At 46.5% G+C, this 25,853-nt stretch overlaps 1 protein-coding gene across 5 annotated transcripts in view; it reads left to right on the top strand.

Annotated features, from left to right (window-relative positions):
- Nucleotides 1–24,132, top strand: part of DAB2 (DAB adaptor protein 2) — a 57,203-nt gene extending 33,071 nt beyond the window's left edge. For 2 of the 5 annotated variants that reach the window (XM_007517611.3, XM_060190971.1), the window contains 12 exons: nucleotides 800–898; nucleotides 2,427–2,558; nucleotides 3,188–3,268; nucleotides 3,659–3,685; nucleotides 3,923–3,979; nucleotides 4,346–4,408; nucleotides 10,990–11,628; nucleotides 12,582–12,744; nucleotides 18,245–18,901; nucleotides 19,622–19,731; nucleotides 21,160–21,230; nucleotides 22,249–24,132. In XM_007517611.3, the coding sequence (XP_007517673.1) occupies nucleotides 800–898; nucleotides 2,427–2,558; nucleotides 3,188–3,268; nucleotides 3,659–3,685; nucleotides 3,923–3,979; nucleotides 4,346–4,408; nucleotides 10,990–11,628; nucleotides 12,582–12,744; nucleotides 18,245–18,901; nucleotides 19,622–19,731; nucleotides 21,160–21,225 (2,094 nt within the window). In that variant the 3' untranslated portion in view covers nucleotides 21,226–21,230; nucleotides 22,249–24,132. The remainder of the gene's footprint in view (nucleotides 1–799; nucleotides 899–2,426; nucleotides 2,559–3,187; nucleotides 3,269–3,658; nucleotides 3,686–3,922; nucleotides 3,980–4,345; nucleotides 4,409–10,989; nucleotides 11,629–12,581; nucleotides 12,745–18,244; nucleotides 18,902–19,621; nucleotides 19,732–21,159; nucleotides 21,231–22,248) is intronic. The other 3 variants (XM_060190972.1, XM_060190973.1, XM_060190974.1) reach the window with 3 other exon arrangements.
- The last annotated feature ends 1,721 nt before the right edge of the window (nucleotides 24,133–25,853 follow it).

Below are 25,853 nucleotides of genomic sequence, written 5' to 3'. Positions count from 1 at the left end.
TGATGTGTGACATTCTCACAGGAGTGAAGTGCTATCTCATGGTTGTCTTTATTTGCATTTCTCTGACAACCAATGACTTGGAGCATTTTCTTTTTCATGTTTGTTGGCCTTTTGGATCTCTTCTATGATGAGTATTCTGTTCATATCCTATCCCTGTTTGTGGATGGGGTCATTTGTTGTTGCTGAGTTTAGGGAGCTTTTTATATGTTTATATATTTATTAGCCTCTTGTCTGATGTATGTAAAGATCTCCTCCTATTCTGTGAGGGGTCTCTTTTTGTTTGGTTTGTTTTGCTGTGTAGAAGCTTTTTAATTTCATGTAGTCCCAGCAGTTTCTTTTTGTTTTAGTCTTCTTTGTAATCGGATTCCTATCATTGGTTAAGCGCACATGGTGCCAAGTGCAAGGATCCATGCAAGGATCCCAGTTTGAGCCCCCGGCTCCCCGCCTGCAGGAGGTCGCTTCACAAGCAGTGAAGCAGGTCTACAGGTGTCTGTCTTTCTCTCCCCCAACTCCCCCCATCTTCCCTCCTCTCTCCATTTCTCTCTGTCCTATCCAATGACAACAATAACAATAACAATAACAAGGGCAACAAAATGGGGAAAATGGCCTTCAGGAGCAGTGGATTTGTAGTGTAGGCACTGAGCCCAGCAATAACCCTGGAGCCAAAATAAATAAATGCAATAAAAGAGTTCTGCCAATATCTTCCTCCAACTATCTGATAGTTTCTGATTTAAACCTTTACATTTTCAGTGTTTGCTGCATCCTAGCACTTTATGACTTACCTTCTCAATCTCATCAGGGAATGGCTGCAGCTGGTCGCTCTCAAGGCCAACACAAGCAAAGGATCTGGGTCAACATCTCCCTTTCCGGGATAAAAATAATCGACGAGAAGACGGGGGTAAGAATTGCCTTCCTCCAACACCTTCTGGTCACCTGAGTCCAGCAAGCAATGTGCTCCTTGAGTTTCAGTTCCTCCCTTTTCTTTTTCAAAAGTTCTGTAGGGCACAGAACCTCAGCTTCTGTTACTTCTCCAGGAATAACGGGGGAGAACAGGGTAGGGTGTAGGGAACTAAGATACTTAATTTTGAAATTCATGACTTGGGGTAGCCCCAAAACTGCTATAAATGTCACCTGGGTGTTTTGTTTTGACTCAGTGACACACAAGTAGATTAAGCCTGACCTTTGCTTTGTGGTGAGCACACAGCTTTCCATACAGGCTCCTTTTGGTGGGTTGATCACGTGTAAACTCCCTGGCTAGCCTCCCACCCCACCCCACATGACTCCTGGGTGATGGGCCACCTCTGTGAGCTCGAGAAATTCTTGATGGACAGCACTGAGCAGTGTTGATATATATTGGGCATGATTTTTTTCCAACAATGGGGGGGGGGGGGGTCCCGGGGCCAGCAGGTAGTCTACCCAGTAGAGCTCACACATATCACCCTGTGCTGGGACCCAGGTTTGAGCCCCAGAATGCCTCGAGAAAATCTGGGGCTGGGGGGGAGACAAGGAGCTTTATGACCAGTGAAATGGTGTTGCGTTTCTCTCCTGCCTCTCCCTCTTTCTCTCACCCACTGTCTAGAGTAAAGGAAAAAGTGGCCACGCAGACACCAAGCCTCAGGGATGAGCCTAGTGTCAATGTCATAGGTTCCAGATGCTACCATGATGCCAACCGGACTTCCCAAGGCAGACCAGTGTGTCCTGGAGCCCCGCTTCCCCAGAGCCCTGTCCCACTAGGGAAAGAGAGAGGCAGGCTGGGAGTATGGATCCACCTGTCAACGCCCATGTTCAGCGGGGAAGCAATGACAGAAGCCAGACCTCCCACCTTCTGCATCCCACAGTGACCCTGGGTCCATGCTCCCAGAGGGATAGAGAATAGGAAAGCTGTCAGGGGAGGGGATGGGATACGGAGTTCTGGTGGTGGGAACTGTGTAGAGTTGTACCCCTCTTATCCTATGGTTTAGTCAGTGTTTCCTTTTTACAAATAAAAACTTAAAAAGAAAAACGTAGAGGGTTCTCTGGCCCCTATGAGTCATTCCCTTTGACTCCATTTTGGCTGTTTCCTTCAGTCTGTCTTTGAGTTGGCTTAAAGGTTCTGTGTCTCCACCTTTTCTGTGGAAATTCCTGGTGGTCCAATGACCCGCAAGTCTTTCCTTACCATGTAGGTCCTGTCACTTTGGGAATAGAGAGAATTAACTATCAGTATTGTAAGAACCATTCTTCCCACTTTTGTCTTCTACTGGTTTTTGTTTGTTTGTCTGTTTTTTGCCGCCCTTCCAAGTTCAGCTAAGTGTTCTGCCTTTAGTCAGAGGCAAACGGTCCTTTCTTCAGATGTCTTAAGTTTCTCTTTTCTGTGCCTAGGAATCTGCTTGCCGTGCTAGCCTACAGGTAGACTCTGATTTCCCAGTCATTTGTGCATCCTTTTTCAGGTCATAGAACATGAGCATCCAGTCAATAAGATCTCTTTTATTGCCCGTGACGTGACAGATAACAGGGCTTTCGGCTACGTGTGTGGAGGAGAAGGACAACATCAGTTCTTTGCCATTAAAACAGGACAACAGGTAAACTCTCAGCCTGTGGTCCACCTGGAGGGGCTGGGTTCTCGCCCTCGGTGAAGTGTAGGTGTGAGTGCCACTCAGCTACAGGCCTGACTAGGAACAGCTGGATCTGGCTTACCTAAATGGTGACGGTGTTTCTATTAAGTTTAAGGTTGTTTTGTAAAGGCCGTGAACACCCTTGTGTTGTGTTGCTCAAGTTCTGTTAGAATTGACTTGACATAAAGTCAGTATTGATTCTACAACAATGGTGAATTATTTGCAGGAACTTGGAGAATTATTGTGGTACTTCTTATTTTGTTCAAAGACTTTTTAACCCTGCTGCTGTGCTTTGCATAACTGAAATTGGGGGAGCTGGAGGGGACTCCTCTATTTCACCAAAGCAAAGGACTCTGGGGAAGGAGGGAGTGAGACAGAACATTGGGTCCTGGTGGTCCCCTAGACACAGTCAAGGGGATATGAGAGGCTTTACCTGTGAGTCAAACCATTAGACTGTAAACCATTACCCTCACCCCAATAAAATTAAAGGAAAAAAAAAAAACAGCACTGCACTGAGAAAAAAGAAACCAGTGCTAGTCAGAGTAAAGAAAATAATAAGATGAGAATGTTAATGAAGATGCTTTTTCTTGCTGCAGGCTGAGCCCTTAGTTGTTGATCTGAAAGATCTTTTTCAAGTGATCTATAATGTAAAGAAAAAGGAAGAAGAAAAGAAAAAGGTGAGTGTTACTTAGTACGGGCCCATTAGGGAACGCAGCCTGTCTGACTGGGGTTACGCACGGCCGGCCCTTCAAAGTACAGAAATGAATTGTCTGTTCCTCCTCGTGGGTGGTGGGCGCATGCCAGGTTCTCATTGCCAGTCTAGTGTTACCTCCCCATAAGCTTCTTAATGACTCTCAGGACTATACAGGAACACTGAGTTTAAGTTTGAAAATTCTATCCAAATTCAGTATTGTGCTCAAAATGCTCAAAAGGGGCAAGACTGTAGGGCTGAAGAAATAAGCAGGGCTCTTGCTGTATGCCTGAAACCCCCCAGGAATCTTTGTCCTTTTTACTAAACTCTCTAAGTATAATCACCAAAATCAAGGCATGTCTACCTTTCTTTTTAGATGGAAGAAGCCAACAAAGCAGTCGAGGTAAAACTTCATTTTTACTACTTAGGGACTATGCATGTGATGTCAGATTCTTTGGTTATTACCTCCCCTAACATCCCTCCTAGTTTATTCCCTCTGGTCATGCAGTCTGTATAGATGAATAGAATTAGAACTGGTTTAGGAAGCCAGTACAATAGGAACTTAAATACTGGAGGGCAAAATCACTAACTAAACAGACCCTTACATATTATTATTATTATTACTATTATTATTTTTCAGAATGGGAATGAGGAGAGTCTGCTGAATTTTGATGAAAAAGCTAACAAACTGCAATTGGTATGTATGTGCCGTCTCTGTGGTTCTTACCTGAAGATGGGTCCTACTCCCTGCAGCTGTTCTCAGTGCCTTAGTCTGCATTGGCTCTGTGAAGAGTCATAGCTAGTTTCCTTCAGATTAGCGTAACACATGCCAGTGTACAAAGTAATATGTCACTCTTGTGCAAGGATGTTAGAGCAGCTGGATTGGTTTGGAGACATGTCTACTAACTTGGTGACCAAAACAGTCTAGTATCAGATCTTTATAGGTTAAATGAAAATCCAGTGGTGACAGCTATCCAAAACTCCAGTTCAGGCAATGATTACAGTATGCAAAAGTAATCTCTCTTCATAGACACATCTGAATCTAATCAAATACTTTTTTAAGGGTGTTGACCAGATGGATTTGTTTGGGGCCATGTCTACACCTCCTGACCTAAATAGTCCAACAGTAAGTCTCTGTTTTTAAAATTTGCAATGTAATGGAAATAACTCAAATAGGAAATTAACCAGAAATCTTGATCATTTCATTAAAACTTGAAGGTGATTGCTGTTTTCTGTTGTTGTTGTTGTTGTTTGTTTGTTTGTTTTTAAGCATAATGTGTATGTGACTGCTAGGAAAAAAGATTATAGCTGGACCACACTGGGAAGATATCAGAACTAACTGACCTGTCCCCATCCTGTCTAGGCAAGCAGTCTGAGCAGTCGGCCAGGCAGTGAAGATCACTTGGTATTATGATTGCAGTGGAAGGAGGGGGAAGGGAGAACTTTTGTATTTAAAGGAAGTGCAGTTTAACATAGTTAACTATAAGACATCTGGCTCTTTTTTCTTTGTAGTCTCTATACTATGATCTAACAGCATAAACTTGGTGTGAAGTAAGAATTAATTATTAGACTCAGTAATGATTGACCAAATCCTATCCTTAGTAAAATTTGCTTATTCTTTGTAGGATATTATAGTTTACCAAGTCTTTTTAGTGTTGACTGACCAATCACAACGCTGTGAGAATAGGGCAACATTCCCTTTTGTAAAAGATAAAGAAATGGTTTAGAAAAACTCATTAACACAAGTAGGATTTCATTCTTAAATCCAAGAGTCTGTGTCTTCTAAAACAGGCTTTACGTGAAATTACCCATCGCGTCTGAAGGACATCTTCCTACATTTATTATTTCCTTCACAGACTCCTCTCTTTGTAGGCCAGAGAAGTCAGCGGCATCATGGTACTTAGTAGGAAGCCTACCACTGAATTCATCACAGAGGCTATGCGTGTGAAGTAGTGGGTGTTTTATTGAGTTTACAAGTCTAGATAACTTGAGTTTCCAGGACACTGTCTAGCAGAGTATCATCAAGTAAGCCTGTCTGAACAAGGTGATGAAAATTCAAGGAGTCTCACTTACCAGTGTGTTACAGAGAGTGTCAGCCTTGTGATACTTGACAGGTAAAATAGCCAGATCACATGAGACCAGGAAAGACAGGTGCTGCATGTCCTCGTCTCTGTCTCCAGCCCTGTGAGAGACACGGTGCATGAGAGCATGTCAGAGACCCGTCCAGTAAAGATACCCTGCGACCAGGACATCTGTCCAGTGTTCTCTAAAGCAACGAGTCCTGACTCTTAATGTCTATAGACCATGTATTCCTACACCCTAATTTTTTGGTTTGTAGCAATAAAATGCAAGTTTTGATTAAATTAATAAAGTAATAAATAAGGATATGTATCTTATACATATCTTCTATAGAGAACGCAAATAGCAATGGCAAACAGCTAGCTGGCCAATTCTTACATATTGACTCCATATTTACAAATTATCAGCTGGACTTGGCTTTACCTTTAAAGCCAATATGCTTAAAAAATCTCAAGTTTTACAACAGTTGATCTGGAAATTTAAAAAATAAATAAATAAACCCATATTACCAGTACTTTTGTGACTTCCTGATATATCATTTCTCCCAGATTATGCCACTTTTGCTTCAAAGAGAGCTGAGTTTACTTTGCAAATTAAATGACTTCCCTTAAATGGAATTATTATTAGGAAAAATTCTTGAGGAATACTTTTCCATACTACACCTCCAACAAAAAAAGATACATAAAAATGCATCTTTTTAAAAAATAATAATAAAAGAAATTGAGAGGGAGGGAGAAGTAGAGAGGGAGAAAGAGAGACACCTGCTTCACTGCTGGTGAAGCCTTCCCCCTACAGGTGGGAACCAGGGGGCTTGAACCCTGGTCTGTGAATATGGTAAAGTGGGCTTAACCAAATACACCTCCTCCTGGCCCTTGCGTAATGATTTTTTAATTAAAAAATAAACTGATTTTTAACAGCTTGACCATTTGAAAGCACAGGGATAAGAAGACTAAGGCCTGGTGGGGGAGAAAGCATACTGGTTATGCAAACAGACTTCATGCCTGAGGCTCCAAAGTCCCAGGTTCAATCCCCCACACCACCATAAGCCAGAGCTGAGCAGTGCTCTGGTGTTTCTCTCTGTGTCTCTCTGTGTCTGCATATCTCTCAAAAATAAAATTAAAAAAAAAAAAGAAAGTTAAAAAAAAAGTTATAGTATGTGAGTTAGCCTTTTAAAAAAAAAAAGTCGGGCGGTGGTGCAGCAGGTTAAGCGCAGGTGGCACAAAGCGCAAGGACCGGTGTAAAGATCCCGGTTCGAGCCCCTGGCTCCCCACCTGCAGGGAACTTGCTTCACAAGTGGTGAAACAGGTCTGCAGGTGTCTGTCTTTCTCTCCCCCTCCTCTCTCCATTTCTCTCTGTCCTGTCTAACAACGATGACAACAATAATAGCTACAACAGTAAAACAACAAGGGCAACAAAAGGGAATAAATAAATAAAATAAAATAAATCATTTAAAAACAAGTAAAGAAGAAGATGACTACCTCCTGGCCTTCAAGTGTTTCAGTTTAATCTAGGTACAGGGCACAAAGCCCGAGTTTCCAGCATACGTGCGATCCCATGGTTCAGCTCAGGTGAAGCCAAGATAGACACAGATGGAGTCAGAGTGTGTGTGTGGAGGGGTGTCCATAGGAAAATACTTTGTGAAGAATCTTAATTTGAATTAGATCTTTCCAAGCATGTAGGGAAAGAACAGATTGAAAATGAAACTGTGTTACTTTTGAAAGTAGAACATTTTGAAAGTCTGGTCCATGAGACTCATTTGAGTGAAGAAGACAGAAGAGAGAATCCAGAGGAGGAGGGATTCCCTGTGGGCAGGCGAGCAGGTCCGGGTGATCGCCATGGCCAGCTGAGATTAGCGGCTAGGGAGGGGCTAGGCTGTGCACTTCAGTTTGTCAAATCTCATCTTTCCATAGACAACTTAAAAAAAATGTTGATTTACTATTGGGTAGAGTCAGAGAAATTGAGGAGGAGAGAGACAGAGAGACGCCTTCCCCTCTGCAGGTGGGGCCGGGGATGGAACCTGGGTCCTTGTGCACTGTCAATGTGTACGTTTAACCAGGCGCGCCACAGCCTGGCCCGTAGACAGGTTGCTTTGGTTGCTTCCTTGTCCTTTTTATTGGCGCTTCTTAGTTTACTTTTCAGTCAGCGGTGCCGGCCCCTCTGGTACTGCAGTGCTGATCAGATGAGCGCTGTGTTGGCAGCCCGCACAGAGAGGGTGAGACTAAGCAAGGGGAGGAGAAGGGGGCCCAGGACTCAGAGTCACAACCCACCCATCCTGAGGAGAGCCTTATACTTCACTTATAGGCTGGCTATTCAGAAGTCTGACACTGTGGCTAAGAACTTCTGACGTGTCTGAGAAGGGGAACTCCTCCAGCTGTCAACACCCAACTGTTGTAACCCAGAGGTGGTTCCTAAGAAATGAATGAACATTGAAATCACGAGCTCCTGAGATGTGTTTTACCTTTTGATTGTTTAAAAATCCCTACATGAAGAGATAATCCAATCCACTCCTTGATGAAAAAAAAATTTTTTTTGATTGTAAGCTTTCTTCTGGCATATTCTGATAATAATGGGAAATTTTATTTTTAATTAGGTTTAATACCTAAGAGTAAATCACACCAAAATACAGAATTCAGATAGATCTGACTTTGGGTGAACCTCAACTTTCTAAAAGTTTCTTTTCTCTTAAAGCCAAGAAGAACTTTTAAGGACCTTTTCTTTACCAACTGGTTTGAGAATTTCGTATTCCCTTGTCTTTGTCTCCCGGATCAAAATGTTTAGTGATGTACTCAGAGTAATTCTTCCGTTTCAACTAGACATTTATTACTGTTTAAACTCCTTCGTGGGTAGCCGAGCTAAGTATTCAATCAGGGTAGAGGGAAGGTCTGTCATTGTAACAGCTTCATCTTGGGCAAATCCTGATCATGTCATTGACTTGAATAAAGACGTGTCAGAATTACCAGATTTGCTGCCTTTATGCTAAGAAACGGTCTTACCTAGCAGTCGAGAACTTGGATGATTAATGTACCAGGAAAATGACCAGGAACATAATTTGTAATTGTGCATTTAGTATGACTTTCAAATTAAAATGTGTCTGGTTCCTGGGGCTTCACCACCCCAGGACAATTTTTTCACATGCAAGAGAGGGAGAGAAAGCACAAGGCCAAAACTTCCCTCAGCACTGTGGTACCTCTGGCCTTTCCAGCCCCTCAGATGATCTTAAACCTATCTTTCTATCTTGTAACAGAAAAATTAGCCTTATCTGAGTACACCCAGATTTGCACCCTGCACACAACACACACAGGAAGCTTTGGTGCTGTGGTTATCTTTCTCTATCTCTGTGTTGCTGTCTCTTTCTGTCTAAAACAGTCACCCTGGAATGATGAAACCCCAGTAATCACACACACACACATACACACACACACACTCACACTCACACACTCACACACACACACACTCACACACACACACACACACTCACACACTCACACACACACACTCACACACACACACTCACTCACACACTCACACTCACACACACACTCACACACACACTCACACTCACACACACTCACACACACACTCACACACACACACTCACACTCACACACACTCACACACTCACACACACACACACTTTCACTCACACACACACACTCACACTCACACACACACACTCACACACACACACACACACTCACACACTCACACTCACACACACTCACACACACACACACACACTCACACACTCACACTCACACACTCTCACACACACACTCACACACACTCACACACACACTCACACACACACTCGCACACACACACTCACACACACTCACACTCACACACACACACTCACACACACACACTCACACACACACTCACACACACTCACACTCACACACACACACACTCACACACACACACACTCACACACACACTCACACTCACACACACTCACACACACACTCACACACACACACTCACACACACACTCACACACACACTCACACACACACACACACACACACACACACACACACACTTCAAGCCTCTGGCTCCCCACTTGCAGGGGGGTTGCTTCACAAATGCTGGTAAAGCAGATCTACCGTGTGCCTCCCCTTCCCTCCCCTCCCCTCACAGTTTCTCTCTATCCTATGCAATAAAATGGAAAAAATGGCTTCCAGGAGTAGTGGATTCATAGTGCCAGCCCTGAGCCCCAGTGCTAACCCTGGAAGCAAAAGCAGAAAGAGAGAAAAGATACAATAGCTCTCCTCCTAAGACCTCCTCCCATGTGGTAGCCTGGGACTCAGACCTGCGTCCTTGTTATGGGCCAGCTTGCCCCCAGGTCACCACGAGCACCAGCTTATTAAGGGATCCTAGACCCAAAGGGCAAGGTAGACAATGGCCAGACCATTAGCACAAGAGCTCCAAGTAGGCGACACCCTTAAAAGATGATTGTTTTAAGAAGTATACCAATCCCCTGCACCACCATAAGCTGGAGCTGAACAGTGATCTGGTTTAAAAGGAATGTGTGAGTGTGTGTGTGTGAGTGTGTGTGTGTGTGTGTCAGTGTGAGTGTGTGTGTCAGTGTGAGTGTGTGTGTGTGAGTGTGTGTGTGAGTGTGTGTGTGAGTGTGTGAGTGTATATGTGTGAGTGTGTGTGTGTGTGAGTGTGTGTGTGTGTGAGTGTGTGTGTGAGTGTGTGAGTGTGTGTGTGTGTGAGTGTGTGTGTGTGAGTGTGTGTGTGTGAGTGTGTGTGTGTGAGTGTGTGTGTGTGAGTGTGTGTGTCAGTGTGAGAGTGAGTGTGTGTGTGTGAGTGTGTGTGTGTGAGTGTGTGTGTGAGTGTGTGAGTGTATATGTGTGAATGTGTGTGTGTGAGTGTGTGTGTGTGAGTGTGTGTGTGTGAGTGTGTGTGTGTGAGTGTGTGTGTGAGTGTGTGAGTGTGTGTGTGTGAGTGTGTGTGTGTGTGAGTGTGTGTGAGTGTGTGTGTATACCTGATAAGTTATGGTTTTAGGGGGGTGATCTTTTTCTTCTCCAAAGGAAAGACCGATTATAGGGAAATCGATTTGACCTAGTTCATAATCAGAACTGTAAAATATGAACAGAATAGCCAGTCCAGTGAACTAACTCTGTGCAGGGGTGACGCTCTATATCTCTGTGGGCCCAACTATATCAGTTAGGGATCCAAGCCAGGCTTCCGAGGCCATTTCTTGAGCTCAGTAATTAAGGACACAGAATGACTCCCAGTGAAATCCCATGACGACTTACAAAGGTATAACTTGAAATGATGAGCATGAATCTGACCATTCAGTAAAGGTTAAGCAGCGACTACTCAAACACAGCAGTGCATTCTTTCTCAATGAAGCCGAGGCCTAAGTGAGAGACACGTGCAGAGGCAGAGGCAGAGGCAGAGGCAGAGGCAGAGGCAGAGGCAGAGGCAGGGCAGGGCAGGAAGACAATCTGCTGCTAGTGAGAGCTTCCGGGAAGGGATGGAAACCGGCAGCTCGGTTGTCAGAATCACACTGGCGTTTTTTTTTTTACAATCCTGGTCACTTTGTGTCGATGTTTGGTTTGAAGTCACAGCACGGACTAACAGTTCTCTTTTTGTTTTTCTTTCCAAAACTGATAGGAGAGCAAAGATATCCTGTTAGTGGATCTAAACTCTGAAATTGACACCAATCAGAACTCTTTAAAAGAAAATTCGCTGCTGACCAACAGCACTGCCTCCTGCTCTCTCCCTCCACCAAAGCGCCAGGCCTCTTTCTCGCCTGGCCAACACGCCTTTTCTGCCAATCTCAACTTCTTCCCCACCCCTAACCCCGATCCTTTCCGCGATGATCCTTTCACACAGTCAGACCAATCGACACCCTCTTCGTATGATTCTCACAACTCTCCAGAGCAGAAGAAAGAGAATTTGAGTCACTCGTCTCCTCCACTGAGTAATGGGCCCCTGAATGGGGGCGCTGATTACTTTGGTCAACAGTTTGACCAGATCTCTAACCGGACTGGCTCTAAACAGGAAGCCCAGGCGGGAGGTCCGTGGCCGGCAGTGAGAACTCAAAACAGGGTCTCTGAGCGAGAACAGGATGGCTCCCACAGCCAATCCTCCCCCAATCCTTTTGTGGAAAACCCTCCCAAAGGACTGTCTGTGCCGAATGGTGTAAAGCAGGGCTGGGAGAACTCTGTGCAGTCCTCAGCACATGACTCCATGGCCATTATCCCACCTCCACAAAGTACCAAGCCCGGAAGAGGCAGAAGGACTGCTAAGGTGAAGTGTCTTCTCTACGTAGCCATTGGCAGAATGCATGTTCGGTACCAGAGGGTGGTGTGATGCAAGCTCTTTCCTGCTGCTCTAGTAGTTCCCTGTGCAGCTGTGACTAGCAGGTGGGGTGAGGCACATGGACCTCCAGGAACACCCCTAATCGCCACCCTTGGTAGCTTCGCACCGGGCAGTGTCTGTCACACCTCTTTGCCTGTGCATATGCCTTGTCACTTATGATTAACTAAACACAAGTTGTTGTTTTTTCCCCCATTCTTAATGCTGCTATGCCTCTGTGCCTCCGGTAAGTCTGATCATCATGTTCTGGGAGGGAAGGGCAAGCCAGTCTGTGAATCTTTGGCCCCTCGTCCTCACTAACACACGCCTTCACGCAGCCCTCTCGATGCTTACTCGTGCCGGGGTGGCAGTTGAAAAGCTCCCACGTCTGTCTCCTCTTTGCAATGCTCAATGAGTGATTCACTGTCTGAGAAGAATCTCCTATACTTGCTACCCCCCTCCTCTGCGTTCAAAAGCAACGGACAGTATTCTCAGAATCTTTTAGGAAATATCACTGGACTATGCAGGTGGACCACTGCATCGAATCTGTGCAGACTGACTTTGTCGCCAGCCGGAAGACCACACACACTCAGACCACCCCTTTGTAGCTGTCCCTTCGTGCCCTGCTGCAGGCCTCTAGCTGCAAAAGCGAACTCATGCCGAGCACGTAGCGCTTTGAAGTCTCCACTGCTCCTCGCCAGCAAGGCCCATTACTCTGCGCAGTGCCAGAGCTCTGTGTCTCCTCTGTTGCTGTTTGTTCCCTGGCTTGTTCGCTTGTTTGTGTATGAGTAGCAGGGAGAGATGTTCTTTTTGCTTTCTGTGGAACTCAAGTTTCAGATAGAGACTAGGAGAGAGACACAAAGGCTGCTGCTGAGTAACCACTTTCTCCCTCTCTGCCCCGCCAGTCTCCCGCAAACGACTTGCTTTCATCTGACATCTTTGCACCTCCGGTCTCAGAGCCTCCGAGCCAGACGCCACCTCCAGGACCATCTGCAACCTTACAGACCAGCCCTCTGGATCTCTTCAAAGCCAGTGCTCCTGCACCAGCGGCTCCCCTTGCTGGTCTAGGTAGGTGCCCCGAGGTCATGTTCTGTTTGGCTCCATCACGGTCATTCCAGGGGAGGAACTCTCGCACCAGACCGACGAGTCCAGGTGGACCCAGTGTGTGCGTCCTAGGGTATGCTTCTCATCTTTTCCTTTGGTCCAGCCCCAGCGCTGTGGGGGTACAACTGACTTGTAAGTGACATTCGGTTCCTTGAACTGACATGGGTAGGGGGGCGGAGAAAGCCACTCACCATTGCTCTCACCTGAGCCGGCTGTTAATAGCTTCCTGAGGGACTGTGAAGCAGGCTTGAGATGGGCAGTGCTGTCATCTGCTGGGAAAAGTAGCAACACACCTGTGAGTCCTATCACTTCTGAACTAGCGTCCATCTCGGGGAAGCATATATGGCCCCAGAGGATGGTGAGTTCAGTCTGAAGTGAAGATTTTGAAGGGGCTAAGTCCTAGTTTCCAGCTCCAACTCTCCTCCTAGCTGCACAGTGGTGCGGGACAGACGGGCCCTGGCCAGTCTCCTTGCCGTGTTTTAGTTCAAGTCTCTCACTGGAACTTTTTTTTTATTGCTACCAGGGTTATTGTTGGGGCTTGATGCTGGCACTATGAATCCACTACTCCAGGAGATCTTTTTTTTTTTTTTTTCCTTTTATATTTTACTTGATAGGATGGGGAGAAATGAGAAGGGAAGGGAGAAAGAGAGGGATCAGTCTGTCAACACCCATGTTCAGCGGAGAAACAATGACAGAAGCCAGACCTTCCACCTTCTGCATCCCACAGTGACCCTGGGTCCATGCTACCAGAGGGATAGAGAATGGGAAAGCTGTCAGGGGAGGGGATGGGATACGGAGATCTGGTGGTGGGAACTGTGCGGAGTTGTAACCCTCTTATCCTATGGTTTTGTCAGTGTTTCCTCTTTATACATAAATTTTAAAAAATAATAAAAGAGTAGGGCTGTTATCCACAAGTGAGTGGCCAAAATCCATGTAGGTGTGAGAAGCCAACTTATTCCAGGGCTCTATGGCACTCACACCATCAGGAGACCCTCCTCATTCCCCTTTTTTTTGGGAAGGGGTGTTCCCTTTCTGCAGTGCTCTTTCTCATCCACCTGCCAGTGGAGCTGATGGGCCCTTTCCTGTGCAGGACTGGAGGGAGCTTGCGTGCACTGTCTGTGTCGGCCTTTGGGCTGGATCCCATCCTATCACAGTTTCCTAGCCTGATATCAGTGCCCTGAGGAATTTTTACAGCCGATATTTAACAAGTCAGCCTGAAAATACAGCTGGACCCTATAACTGTTATTTGATTCAGATCAAGTGAAGCTTTTTGGCTCGGTGCCCCAGCTGGGGCCTTGGGGTAGACAACTGCAGAATGCTGATATTCTCCCAAGTTTGGACTTGGGACTCAAACTGAGCTCAACTGTGAAGCCCTGTCCATTTGCAGGGATCCTTGGCCAAGCAGGGAAGGTTGGAGGTCTGGCTTCCGCTGGACTCAGCTGGGGGACTATCTCCTTTGGGGAGCTCAGGGGAGGGGGAGGGAGAGTGTTGCGGAGAGCTGAGCCTCCAGCTTTGAGTGGCCGCCCTGTGTCTTTATCCGCTGTTAGAAGTCACGAGCCCACTTGCACGCCTGTCGCTTCTGTTTGCTCTTCAGCCTCACGTTCCTCCGGACGTGTCTTGGAAATGCTGATGGTCAGTGGGCGTGAAGGCTGCCGTAAAGTTCTGGGATGAGAGCCTTTAATTCCTGGCAAATAGATGATTGTTCTCCTTCCCACCACTCTCGCCTGTTCCTTCAATGGCTGAAGAGACACGTTCTTTTTTAATAGAACGCTAGCAGAGGGCCGGGTGGGGGCGCACCTGGCTGAGCGCACATGTTACAGGGCACACAGACCCGGGTTTGAGCCCCCGGCCCCCACCTGCAGGGGAAGCTTTGTGAGTGGTGAAGCAGGGCTGCAGGGGTCTCTCTGTCTCTCCCTCCCTACCTATTTTCCCCTTTCCTCTCAATTTCTGACAGTCTCTATCGGATAAGTATGCATATGCCAGCAGGCCGGCATATCACGTTCTACACTTCTGCGTATATCTCACCTCCTGGGTGGAACTTACTGGTGAATGACTCTGACATTGGTGAGCAAATTCACAATGATTCAGTTTAAGCTAACCTCCCTCAAATGAAATGACCCTTCTCTATCTGTGAATCCGTTTGGATTGGCCCTCCACGAAGAAGGGCGTCTCCCTGGGTGCCGAGGAGACAGAGTGGAGGGAGAGAGTGGTGAATGCCAGACTGCGGCATTTCATGTTTGCCCATTCATCAGCACGTTCCCAGTCTCTTCACCTCAAGACAGAGTCTGTAAATGCATATTATTTTTAGATCTGTTTGAGAGATACAGTGTGAGAAACCGGAGCCGTGCTGAGCTCTGGCTTATGGTGGTGTGAGTGATTGAACCTAGGACCTTGGAGGGCCTCAGGCATGGAAGTCTTTTGCAGAACTATTAAGCTGTTTTCCCTGCCTCCAAGTCTGTAAATTTAGTAATACTCCTTTTCTTTTCTTTTCTTTTCTTTTCTTTTCTTTGGAAGAAGAAATCTTGATTTATTTTTTTTAAAGATTTTATTTATTTATTTATTTATTAATGAGAAAGATAGGAGGAGTGAGAAAGAACCAGACATCACTCTGGCACATGTGCTGCTGGGGATCGAACTCAGGACCTCATGCTTGAGAGTCCAAAGCTTTATCACCGTGCCACCTTCCAGTCCACACTTGATTTATTTTTTTAAGATTTACTTTTTATTTATTATTGGATAGAGACATAAATTGAGAGGGGATGGGAGATAGAGAGGAAGAGAGGCAGAGAGAGAGAGAGACACCTGCAGCCCTGCTTCATCACTCATGATCACTCACGAAGCTTTTCCCCTGCAGGTGGGGACCAGGGGCTTGAACCCGGGTCTTCGCACACAATAATGTCTGCACTTTGCCAGGTGTGCCACCGCCTGGCCCAGAAAGATGCCTTTTCTAAGGCCCACTGCTCTTCTGTGAGCATGAGCTGTGTGTTCAAGACCAGATGCCTAGTGTTCACATGAGACCGACATAAGCAGCACCAGTAGGTGGCGCTGAGAAATGTCAGATTGCCATCAGTCTCCGATTAACAGCTGGCATACCTAGCGCTCTGGAAGTGAACGCATTATTCTTTTTGAATTTATTAATGATTTAAAATCGATTTACAAAAATATGAGGTAACGGGTACAGCTTCGCACCATTCCCACCACCAGATTTCTGTGTTCCCAATTGCAAGCTATAGCAGTTCTCTCCAGGTCGTAGATACGGGGTGGCTATTATTTCTGCAATTATCTGTCGATATTTGTGTATATTTGCCCATTTTTCTGTGGCCCCCTCTTCTGTTCCTTTCCAAGTCACACCTACAGTTATTATTACATCCAAATGCCCCTCCCGCTTCCCTCTCCGGGTCCTGATGGAGTTGCAGTTCAGAGCCTTCTGGTCCTCTTCCTCTATAACCTCTCCCTCTCTGGGAGTCTGGACCATAATTTCTTATGGGGAGCGGAAGGTGGGAAGTCTGGCTTCTGTAGTTGCTTCTCCGCTGGACCTGGCCACTGGCAGGTCAATCCATCCCTCGCAGCCTGTGAAAGCATTAGTCTTGGCTCAGACTTGATGGCCTTTTGTTTTTGTTGTTGTGTTTCAAGAAAACATTCCCAACAACAAAAGGATGCTCTTCTCCCAAACTCAAAGACAGAAGGTTTTGAGAGCAGAACCCATTTGCTGAAAAGGTGTGAGTGAGCCTGAATGAATTCAGAGTTTGTGGGGACAACTTAACTGAGTCATGGGAAGAGGCAAGAGAAAGAATGCTCTACGTATTAGAACGAGACGCAGAGAAGGAACGTCTCCAGGAGAGTGGTGAACGCTAGCGCCCTAAGTCTCTCTAACCCCTAAGATGCAGATGCAGAGACGGAGGCATCCCCTCCACCGGCCACGCGCCCAGACATAGCCAGGCGGTTAGAAGGACTGTGTCCTCCACAACTCTGACATGGTCTCTCCTTCCTCCCTCCCTTCCTCTTTCTAACTCTCGGCAAGTCTGAGTGAGTGACACATGGCAGGAAGCACTCTTATTGGAAACAGCCCTCAGAGGAGAACCATTCCCACCTCCATTTTGACATCTGAAAGTGGAAAACTATTCTGGCAGCAACTGAGTTTTCTCGGCTAGAGCAGCGTGAACCTTGGCAGCAGTAGGAAGCTCTGACGCGGTCCCGTCAGGGTGCCAGCCTGTGGGGGCCGAGCGCACACGTGTGTGAGCTGACACGCATCAGCCGCCAGTGCAGACTCCGCCAGTGACTCAGGGTGCCCGGCAGACCATCTAATGGACTCCTTCAGAGTCAGCGCGTGTTCTGACGGCCGGCACGCCACGCCACTCGGCAGATACCTGCGGGTGACTTGCAGGCTCTGTGCGGGCTGCCTGTTGCAAAGGCGTCTGTACACAGAATGGCTCTTTTTGCTGACCGGTTTGTTGAGTGTGTTACTCTTCTAATGAGGAGAGAGTTTTTATTTTGGTTTTTGTTTGAAGTTTGGCATAAAGAACCTGGACTCCCAACCAGGGTGGCAAGTACACTGCTCATAGTAGACATAGCGGCTATACTGTCTTCATTAGATTGTATAGTGATTTCGTCTCTTGGGGGGGTCATTCTTAATAATGTTTATTAGATTTATTTATTGGATAGAGCCAGCTAGAAATTGAGAGGAAGGGGGAGATAGAGAGGGAGAGAGGCAGAGAGATACCTGCAGCCCTGCTTCACCACTTGTGAAGCTTTCCCCCTGCAGGTGGGGACCGGGGGCTTGAACCCAGGTCCTTGCTCCCTGTAACATGGGTACTCAACCTTGTGTGCCACCAGCCAGCCCTACTCTTGGAGTCTTTATTCCCATGTAACCTCAAGTCTTAATGCTCTGTTTTGAGGCATTTTTGAGACTCAAGAGTCTGGACTGGGGAGATAATATAATAAGACATTCATGCCTGAGGTACCAGAGGTCCAAAGTTCAACCCCCAGTACCACCATAAACTAGAGCTGAGCAGCAACCTAGTAAATAAGTAAGTACATAAGAAACACCAGGGCTGGGCAGTAGCGCAGCGGGTTAAGCGCATGTGGCACAAAGCACAAGGACCGGCGTAAGGATCCTGGTTCGAGCCCCCGGCTCCCCACCTGCAGGGGCGTCGCTTCACAGGTGGTGAAGCAGGTCTGCAGGTGTCTGTCTTTCTCTCCCTTCTCTGTCTTCCCCTCCTCTCTCCATTTCTCTCTGTCCTATCCAACAACGACGACATCAATAACAATAATAACAACAACAACAACAACGACGATAAACAGCAAGGGCAAAAAAGGAAAAAAAAAAAAGGGCTCCAGGAGCAGTGGATTCCTAGTGCAGGCACCAAGCCCCAGCGATAACCCTGGAGGCAAAAAAAGAAAGAAAAAGCAACTCAAGAATTCTCATGAAAACTTGTCTCCTGATAGGCTCTTCCTTTTCTCTCAGGTGCTGTGCCAGGGGCAGCCCCTCAGGCAGGAGTGTGGAACCCGACTTCCTTAGTCTTCAGTCAGCCCACTGCAGGGGTCCCAGGAGCCATGCTGGGCAGTCAGCCTTCGGGCTACGGTCAAGCCATTATTTTTGCCAGTCCAGCTGTTCCCGGTTGGAACCGGCCTCCATCCTTTGTGGCCTCCACAACCCCTTCATCCTTTGTGGCCTCCACAACCCCTCCAGCCTCTGCGGTCTGGGGCCCGGCAACATCTGTAGCCCCCAGCACGTGGTCATCAGCAAGTCCTGTGGGGAACCCTTTCCAGAGCAATATGTTTTCACTTCCTCCTGTGTCTGCCCAGTCCCCATCTGGCATCTCCTCTCTCCTGGTCACTCCTCCTCAACCCCCTCCCAGAACGGCCCCTTCTAAGGACGTCCCCGGCGATGCCTTTACGGCTCTGGACCCGCTTGGGGATACAGAAGTCAAGGAAGTGAAAGAGATGTTTAAGGACTTCCAGCTGCGGCAGGTGCCTGCCGTGCCCTCCAGGAAGGGAGAGCAGTCCTCTTCTGGGACGTCAAGCGCCTTCTGCAGCTATTTTAACAGCAAAGTGGGCATTCTTCAGGAGAACGCAGACCACGATGACTTTGATGCCAGTCAGCTGTTGAGGAAGACCAATGGTAGGTCACCCCCTTCTCATCTGCTGTGCTCACAGATTCCTCAGAAGAGCGTTCCCCCACATACCTGCAGAACTGCTGTTTGACGAGAGTGGTTATAGAGATGTTAGCCGTTCCCTTAAAAGGACTAGCTGTTTCAAGGAGCTGGCCTGGCATTGCCCTCTGGTGACAGTTCTTTTTATTGATTGATCTATTATTGATAGTCTGTTACAATATTGTGAGATCGCCATGCAGATCTCCACACCACAGCCGCCAACAAAGTTCCAGGTCCCCAGCCTCCCAGCCCCCAAGGACAACCACCAGAGTTCTCCAAAGTCTGACAGGCTGTTGTAACCATTCTCAAAAGAGCCTCCAAGACTTGTCCATGAGCAGTGGCTTGTGGCGCCTCGAAAGGCTCTCCAAGAAAACCCCAACCAAGCTGTCCGCCCGAGGTGAATGTGCACGGCTTTCTCTGCTGAGAAGGGCCGGTGTGCTTGGAATGATCCCCGAGCCCTTGAGCTTAGTGGTGGTTTCTCTCCTGCTTAACTCAATTTCCAAAGGACCAGGCTGCTTGCAAGGACAAGTCTTTCTAGACAACTCGGGCCTATTTCAGAGAAAGTGAACACAATTTCCAAAGGACCAGGCTGCTTGCAAAGACAAGTCTTTCTAGACAACTCGGGCCTATTTCAGAGAAAGCGAACACAGGGACCACTCAGATTTTTTTTGTTTTCTTTTGTCTTTTAGAACCACCAAAGCCAACCTCCAGACAGGGCGTCCCTCCAGCCGCCAGTTGTTCTGACAGTGCATTTGAGAACCCTTTCTACAAAGACGCGTTCAGCTCATCTCAAGCCTCTGTAAGTCTCAACTTCCGGCAGCGGGTGTTCCGAAGGCCTGATAGGCAGAGCCTCTGAGGGTGGGGGAGGTAGCAGAATGGTTATGCAGACGGACTCTTATGCCTGAGGCTCTGAGGTCCCTGTTTCAATCCCCCACACAGCTGAGGAGTTCTCTGGTTAAAAATAAAAAACGAAAATAGATACAATAAAATAGAATGCAAATAAATCTCAGAGCTAGCCTCTGCCATGTTTCGCCTCATTTGGATCATAACTTCTTGGAATTAACAGGTATTTTAACATTATCATCAAGAATCATCACAGAGTAAACACTGCCAACAAGTGTAGGGAAAGGTCGTTTTTGTAGCTACAACCCTGAATTTGAGAAATGAGTGTCATATCTATCGGCCAAGCTCGTTGGTCTCTCACTTAGCCTGACTTGTGAAATCACCTGGAGGGGAATTGTGACATCGCCCAGGATTTTATGTTTTGATTTATTTAATTAATTAATTATTGGATAGAGACATGAAGAAACTGAGAGAGGAAACTGAGAAGGGAGAGATAGAGAGACACCTGCAGTCCTGCTTCGTCACTTGTGAAGCTTTCCCCCTGGAGGGGGAGACTGGGGGCTTGAACTCAGGTCCTTGTGCCCTGTGATGTGAGCACTTAATCAGGACCAGGCGCAGCACTGCCTGGCCCCACCCAGGTTTCACTACTCTGAATAGTTGGAAAGAGACTGAGAGAAAGACAGACAAAGTCAGCACGGACTAAAACGCCCTCCAGCCTGGGATAGTCTGTGCTCAGATTACTCTCCAACTCAGCTGCCTTGCTGGTCCCCATCTATTTTTTTTTTTTTTCTGTATTTATTGCATAGAGTCAGCCAGAAATTGAGGGGAATGGAGACGGGGGGGGGGGGGGGGGAGGCAGTGAGACACCTGCAGCCCTGCTTCAACACTCGTGACGCTTTCCCTCAGGTGGGCCCACCCATTCGTCTTTAGGTCATGGAAATAGGAGTTCACGCTGGGAGGTGGGGGTAGCGGCGTGGTGGGCACGTTTACGTGCACCTTGGATCTGATGTAGCTAGTAATAGGGTCGCAGTTCCTAACAGGTGAGCACAGCTGAATCATTCAGGATCTCATTCATTTGAGACCCCGGTGGCTTTTAAAGGAATCGGAAGAATCTTAATTCAGGGGCCGGGCATTGGCACAGCTGGTTAAGTGCACATGGTACTAATCATGAGGACTTAGGTTCACACCCCCCGTTCCCAGCCTGCAAGGGAATACTTCATGAGCCGTGAAGCAGGTCTTCAGCTGTCTGTCTTTCTCTCACCCTTCCTGTCTCCTCTCCCTTCTCAATTTCTCTCTGTCCTGTCAAATAAAGATGGGAAGGAAGAAAAGTGTAAAAAACGTGACTGTCTTTATGCTTATTGACTGGCTGGATTTGTCTCCGTAGATGACGTCTCCACAACATGGGTCTCCTGATGTCCAAAAGGATCCTTTTGGGAACCCTTTTGCTTAACTTCTGTAAGTAGAAGATTCTAATATCTTACTTAGGGGGGGGGGGTTGAGGGTGGTTTTAAAAAATGGCATTTGCAGAAGCCAGACACCTCAGACCTTCTGTACCCCATTGAGATCTTGGATCCAGACTCCCACAGGGATAAAGAATAGAGAAGCACCAATGGAGAGGATGGGACACAGAACTGGGGTGCTGGGAATTGTATGAATTATAACCCTTTTATCCCAGTCTTGTTGATCATTATTAAATCACTAATAATAATAATAATGATAATAATAGAAAAAGAAGTTGAAAAATGGGGCCAGGCGGTGGCGCGCCTGGTTAAATGCTCACATAACAGTGTGCAAGGGCCCAGGTTCAAGCCCCTGGTCCCCACCTGCATGGGGGGAACTTTACAAGCAGTGAAGCAGGGCTGCAGGTGTCTCTCTGTCTCTCTGTCTCTCTACCTCTCTGTCTCCTCCTCTCCTCAATTTCTGTCTCTATCCAATAATAAATAAATAAATAATATTTTTTAAAAGAGAAGTTGAAAAATAAGAAAACACAAAGTGGAACTTGGACTGGATTTGGTGTTTTGCACCGAAGTAAAAGCCTCTGGGGGTGGTGGTGGGGGAGGCTTCATATACATATATATGTATATACATAAATATATATATATATATACACACATACATATGTGTATATATATATATATATATATGTATAAATTAGAAAGGGGGGGTCGTGTGGCAGCACAGCGGGTTAAGCGCAGATGGCGCAAAGCATAAGGACCAATGTAAGGATCCTGGTTCAAGCCCCCGGCTAAGCTAACAGAGAAAATAACTGACCTTGTCAATTATCTGCCTTGATTGCTTTATTCTGTGTTCTACATTTGTCATTTTATTCAATCCTTGCAGTAGCCCTAGAAAAGACTGTTAATGATTTTCATGTTTTCAGTAATGACTTACATTTAATATGTTGATATTCAATCCCAAAATTCTAACCATGCTTTTTGTTCTGTTTTGGTTTCCCTCCTGGATGCCTCTTTAGGGAACTGCACACACACTGGCCGTTCGGAGGAACAGGAGGACTGGCCTTCCTGTTACTCAAGGACAGAGCTAATCGCCAGACGCATCTTGACCTCTGCGCTGGTTCTGGCTTTGACATATTACCTGCTGCCTTACTGTTTTTGCTATATCTCTCCCATTCGTAAAATGTCTTTCTGTCTAGGTTAGAAGCGAAACTGAATCTATGGCATGAAATAAATTTTAAAAACTTAAAACTCCCTGGCTTAAAATGTAAACGATAAAAAAAAAAATGTAAACGATTGAGTTTCTCTGTTTGAACCCTCATCTAGTGTGTTCCTAGAGCCTGCAAGGACAGTCAACCACCGACCCCCAGGATTGGACGATGCTGTTACCGCAACTCTTCAGATCAAACTATTTTGAATAAAATTTAAAACCCTTACTGTTCACAGTTGTTTGGAGGGGGGTGTTCTATTTTTAGAACATAAAGCCTACAGGCAGTCGTCCGACAAACCCCTTGTTCCATCTTGTCCAGGTCCTCACAGAGGATTTTTACAGTGAAGTAGTTAAACCAAGCTTCTCCTTGGGGCACTCTGGAATCTGACACAACTCCGACGCTACTGAAAGATGGCAGCTTCTCTCCTCTCAAGATCACTTTCCTATGAGAAGGCAAGATCATCTCTTTTCCCATCTCTTGCTTGCTACTGTTTATGAAAGAAGAGCGGCATTCATTTTTCCTCTTCAGTTTTTTTTTTCTTTCTTTCTTAACTCCTGAGCTCAGATGCATTCCCTCCCTTGCACAAGCAGCAGAGTTCTACAGGGCAAAAAAAAAAAAAAAAAAAAAAAAGTCTAATGATTCCCAGAGCAGAGGCCTGACTTCTCAGTAATGGATAACCCCAGTAAGCAGCATTGTAGAGGGCACAGATTTGACCCTTCTTGCGGAAGAAGAGGCCATCCCCTTGAACGGAGGTTCTGGGAGAGCAGTGTCTGTTCACGAAAGGCTGGACTCAGCAGTGAAGGGCTGTGTTCTGCAGAGCAGCGCAGCACGAGGCTAAGTGAACGTGCCGGACGCACCAGGTGCTTAGCCAGAGTCACGCGAGGCCTTTCTTGAACAACTGGGAAACTTGGTGGAAGCCACAATCTCGTAGTTAGTAGGAAGATAGAGGGGAGGGGAAATGCTGGGGTGGGGGGAAAGCAAGCATTTGGTGTTACCACTTCACATCTATTGTCTGTGATGTTTTTCTCCTGAAGACATTAGAGGACATTTAAAGAACTGTTTGGAAGGAGACTAAAAAGAATGAAAATTCAGACTCTCCTCCCTACCTCCCAGTCTTGGCCCATCCATATCTCCCGGTTTTTAACCTAAGAAACTCTTCTGTTGTTAGCACAGGTCTGAGGGTATTGTTCTTCCCAAAATGAGTTTTGTCTTGTTGCATTTCTGTGTTGGAGATTTCAGTGTTGTCTCCTGACCGTACTGCTCAGGTTCTTGTGGGAATGAGTCAGCCACACACAATGTTACCTTTACGTGGAAGAAGTCTGCTCAGGCTTAAGAGAGACGGTGGCGACGGTGGCCTGGTGCTCCTCTGTTAATGATTCCCAAGTGTTCTAAGCTAAAGCCCTGTGGTTCTATGCTTTATGGTTGATCCTGTATGACATAATTATCCATCTGGATTTTTACTCCCTCTTATAAACCGAGACTTGAAACAGTATTTTATATGTCCAGAAACCTACATATCCTAAACTGGAGGCAATTATTTCCACATAGCTGAATTTTTGAAAGTAGCTAATTTTTTTTTTAACAAAACCAATCAGCCACACAATTATTTTGTACATACTTGTTTTCTTGTGCACTTTTCTGTATGCAAATAAACCTACAAATTTACGCATCTCAATAAACTGGAACAAAATGTCTAGCAAACAAAATGTTTAGAATTAGTTTATTCTAATATTTGGCTTGTGTTTGGGTTTGATGTGTCCCAGTGAGAGTGAAATATACCAAAGTGAGGAAATGGTGTGTGTGTGTGTGTGTGTGTGTGTGTGTGTGTTTAAATATCTATTACTGGATACACAGCCAGAAATTGAGAGGGAAGGAGGTGAAGAAGGAAAGCAGCAGAGAGACACCTGCGGCCCTGCTTCCTCACTCACAAAGCTGGGTCCTTACTCATTGTAAAGTGCGTTCAACCAGGTGTGCTACCACCTGGCCGCCAGAAAATGTTAAGTTATTAAATATTCTGAATCACCACAAAGATAAAGTAGACATCTAAGAAATAGCATCATGAGTACTATTTTGGTAACTTCCAATGCCTTGTTTTATTATTTTTTTGAAGTTATCTTTGTTGCAGAGGGAGAAATCAAGAGGGAAGTGGGAGACAGAGAGACACCTGCAGCCCTGCTTCACCACTTGCAAAGTTTTCCCCCTGCAGGTGGGGACCAGGGGCTCGAACCTGGGTCCTTTTGCACTGTAACATGCACTCAACCAGGTGCGCCACCACCCGGCCCTGGTTCACCCTTCTACACCTCATCTTCACTCATTCTTCATGCAACCATCTCACCCATCAAGACCTGTGTAGTCCAAGGTGAAACAGCCACACAGGACACCCGTGTGACGTGAGAAAGTCAGTGCTCGGGGGTCTAGCACTAGGACACAAAGCTGCCCCTCTCCTTGTATAAATGTTCTGTCACTCGGGGCTGGGCAGTGGCTCACCCAGTTAAGAGCACGTAGTACCAAGTGCGAGGGCCCGCGTGCCAAGGATGCAGGTTCGAACCCCTGGCTCCCCACCTGCAGGGGGAATGCTTCACAAGCGGTGAAGCAGGTGTGCAAGTGTATCTTTCTCCCTCTATCTTCCCCTTCCCTCTAAATTTCTCTGTCTTATCCAATTAAAAAATATAACAGCTAGGAGCCATGGATTCCGTAGTCCCAGCACAGAGCTCTGGGAGATAACCCTGGAGGCAAAACTAATAATGATAAAAAATAAAATAAAATTCTGCCATTATAGTACTGTCTAGACACTGGGTAAAAAAATGGTCCCATGTCAGGTCACTCTTAGGGTATAAGGGTCTTGGTGTTACACAGATCTCTAAGGAGTAAAGCAGTCCTGGGGGGGATAGAGTCACGGCTTGATGTTCACTGTTACAAGATGTTCAGAATTACTGCCTTACAGTTTCTCTTTCCTGAAATGATCTGTCTCTTTCTGAAACTATGAGGACACAGAGCCACAGACTCCACCAAGTAGCAGAGTCCAGAAAGCCAGAGCTGAGCAGATAAGGCGAGGCTGCTGCGTGCTCGCCAAGGTGTGACTTATCCAGATGCCCTGCCAGGTGTGCAGTCCACGGACGCTGATTCTACAAGATCTGGCCGGAGGTTACCGCTGGCTCCTGTCCACAAAGGGAGGTCATACACTTCAGCACAGGAGGAGTTAGTACTGACCAAGCAAAGCTCAGTGGTGTGCCCCTGCAGAGTGGGAACAGACCTCGACTCTTTGCTGCCTCTGTGCCAACCAACCATGGTCTTCAGCCTCTGGATGCCACAAGTTCAGCTTTTATGAAGGCCAATTTTCCATGAAAAGAGTTTCATTTCGCTATCAGATAGATCCGAGCTGGGAGATAAGCACTAATAGGCAACATCCGCAC

Source organism: Erinaceus europaeus, chromosome 5, assembly GCF_950295315.1.
Source record: "Erinaceus europaeus chromosome 5, mEriEur2.1, whole genome shotgun sequence".
NCBI lineage: Eukaryota > Metazoa > Chordata > Mammalia > Eulipotyphla > Erinaceidae > Erinaceus > Erinaceus europaeus.
This window is presented reverse-complemented; position numbering and strand designations above follow the sequence as displayed.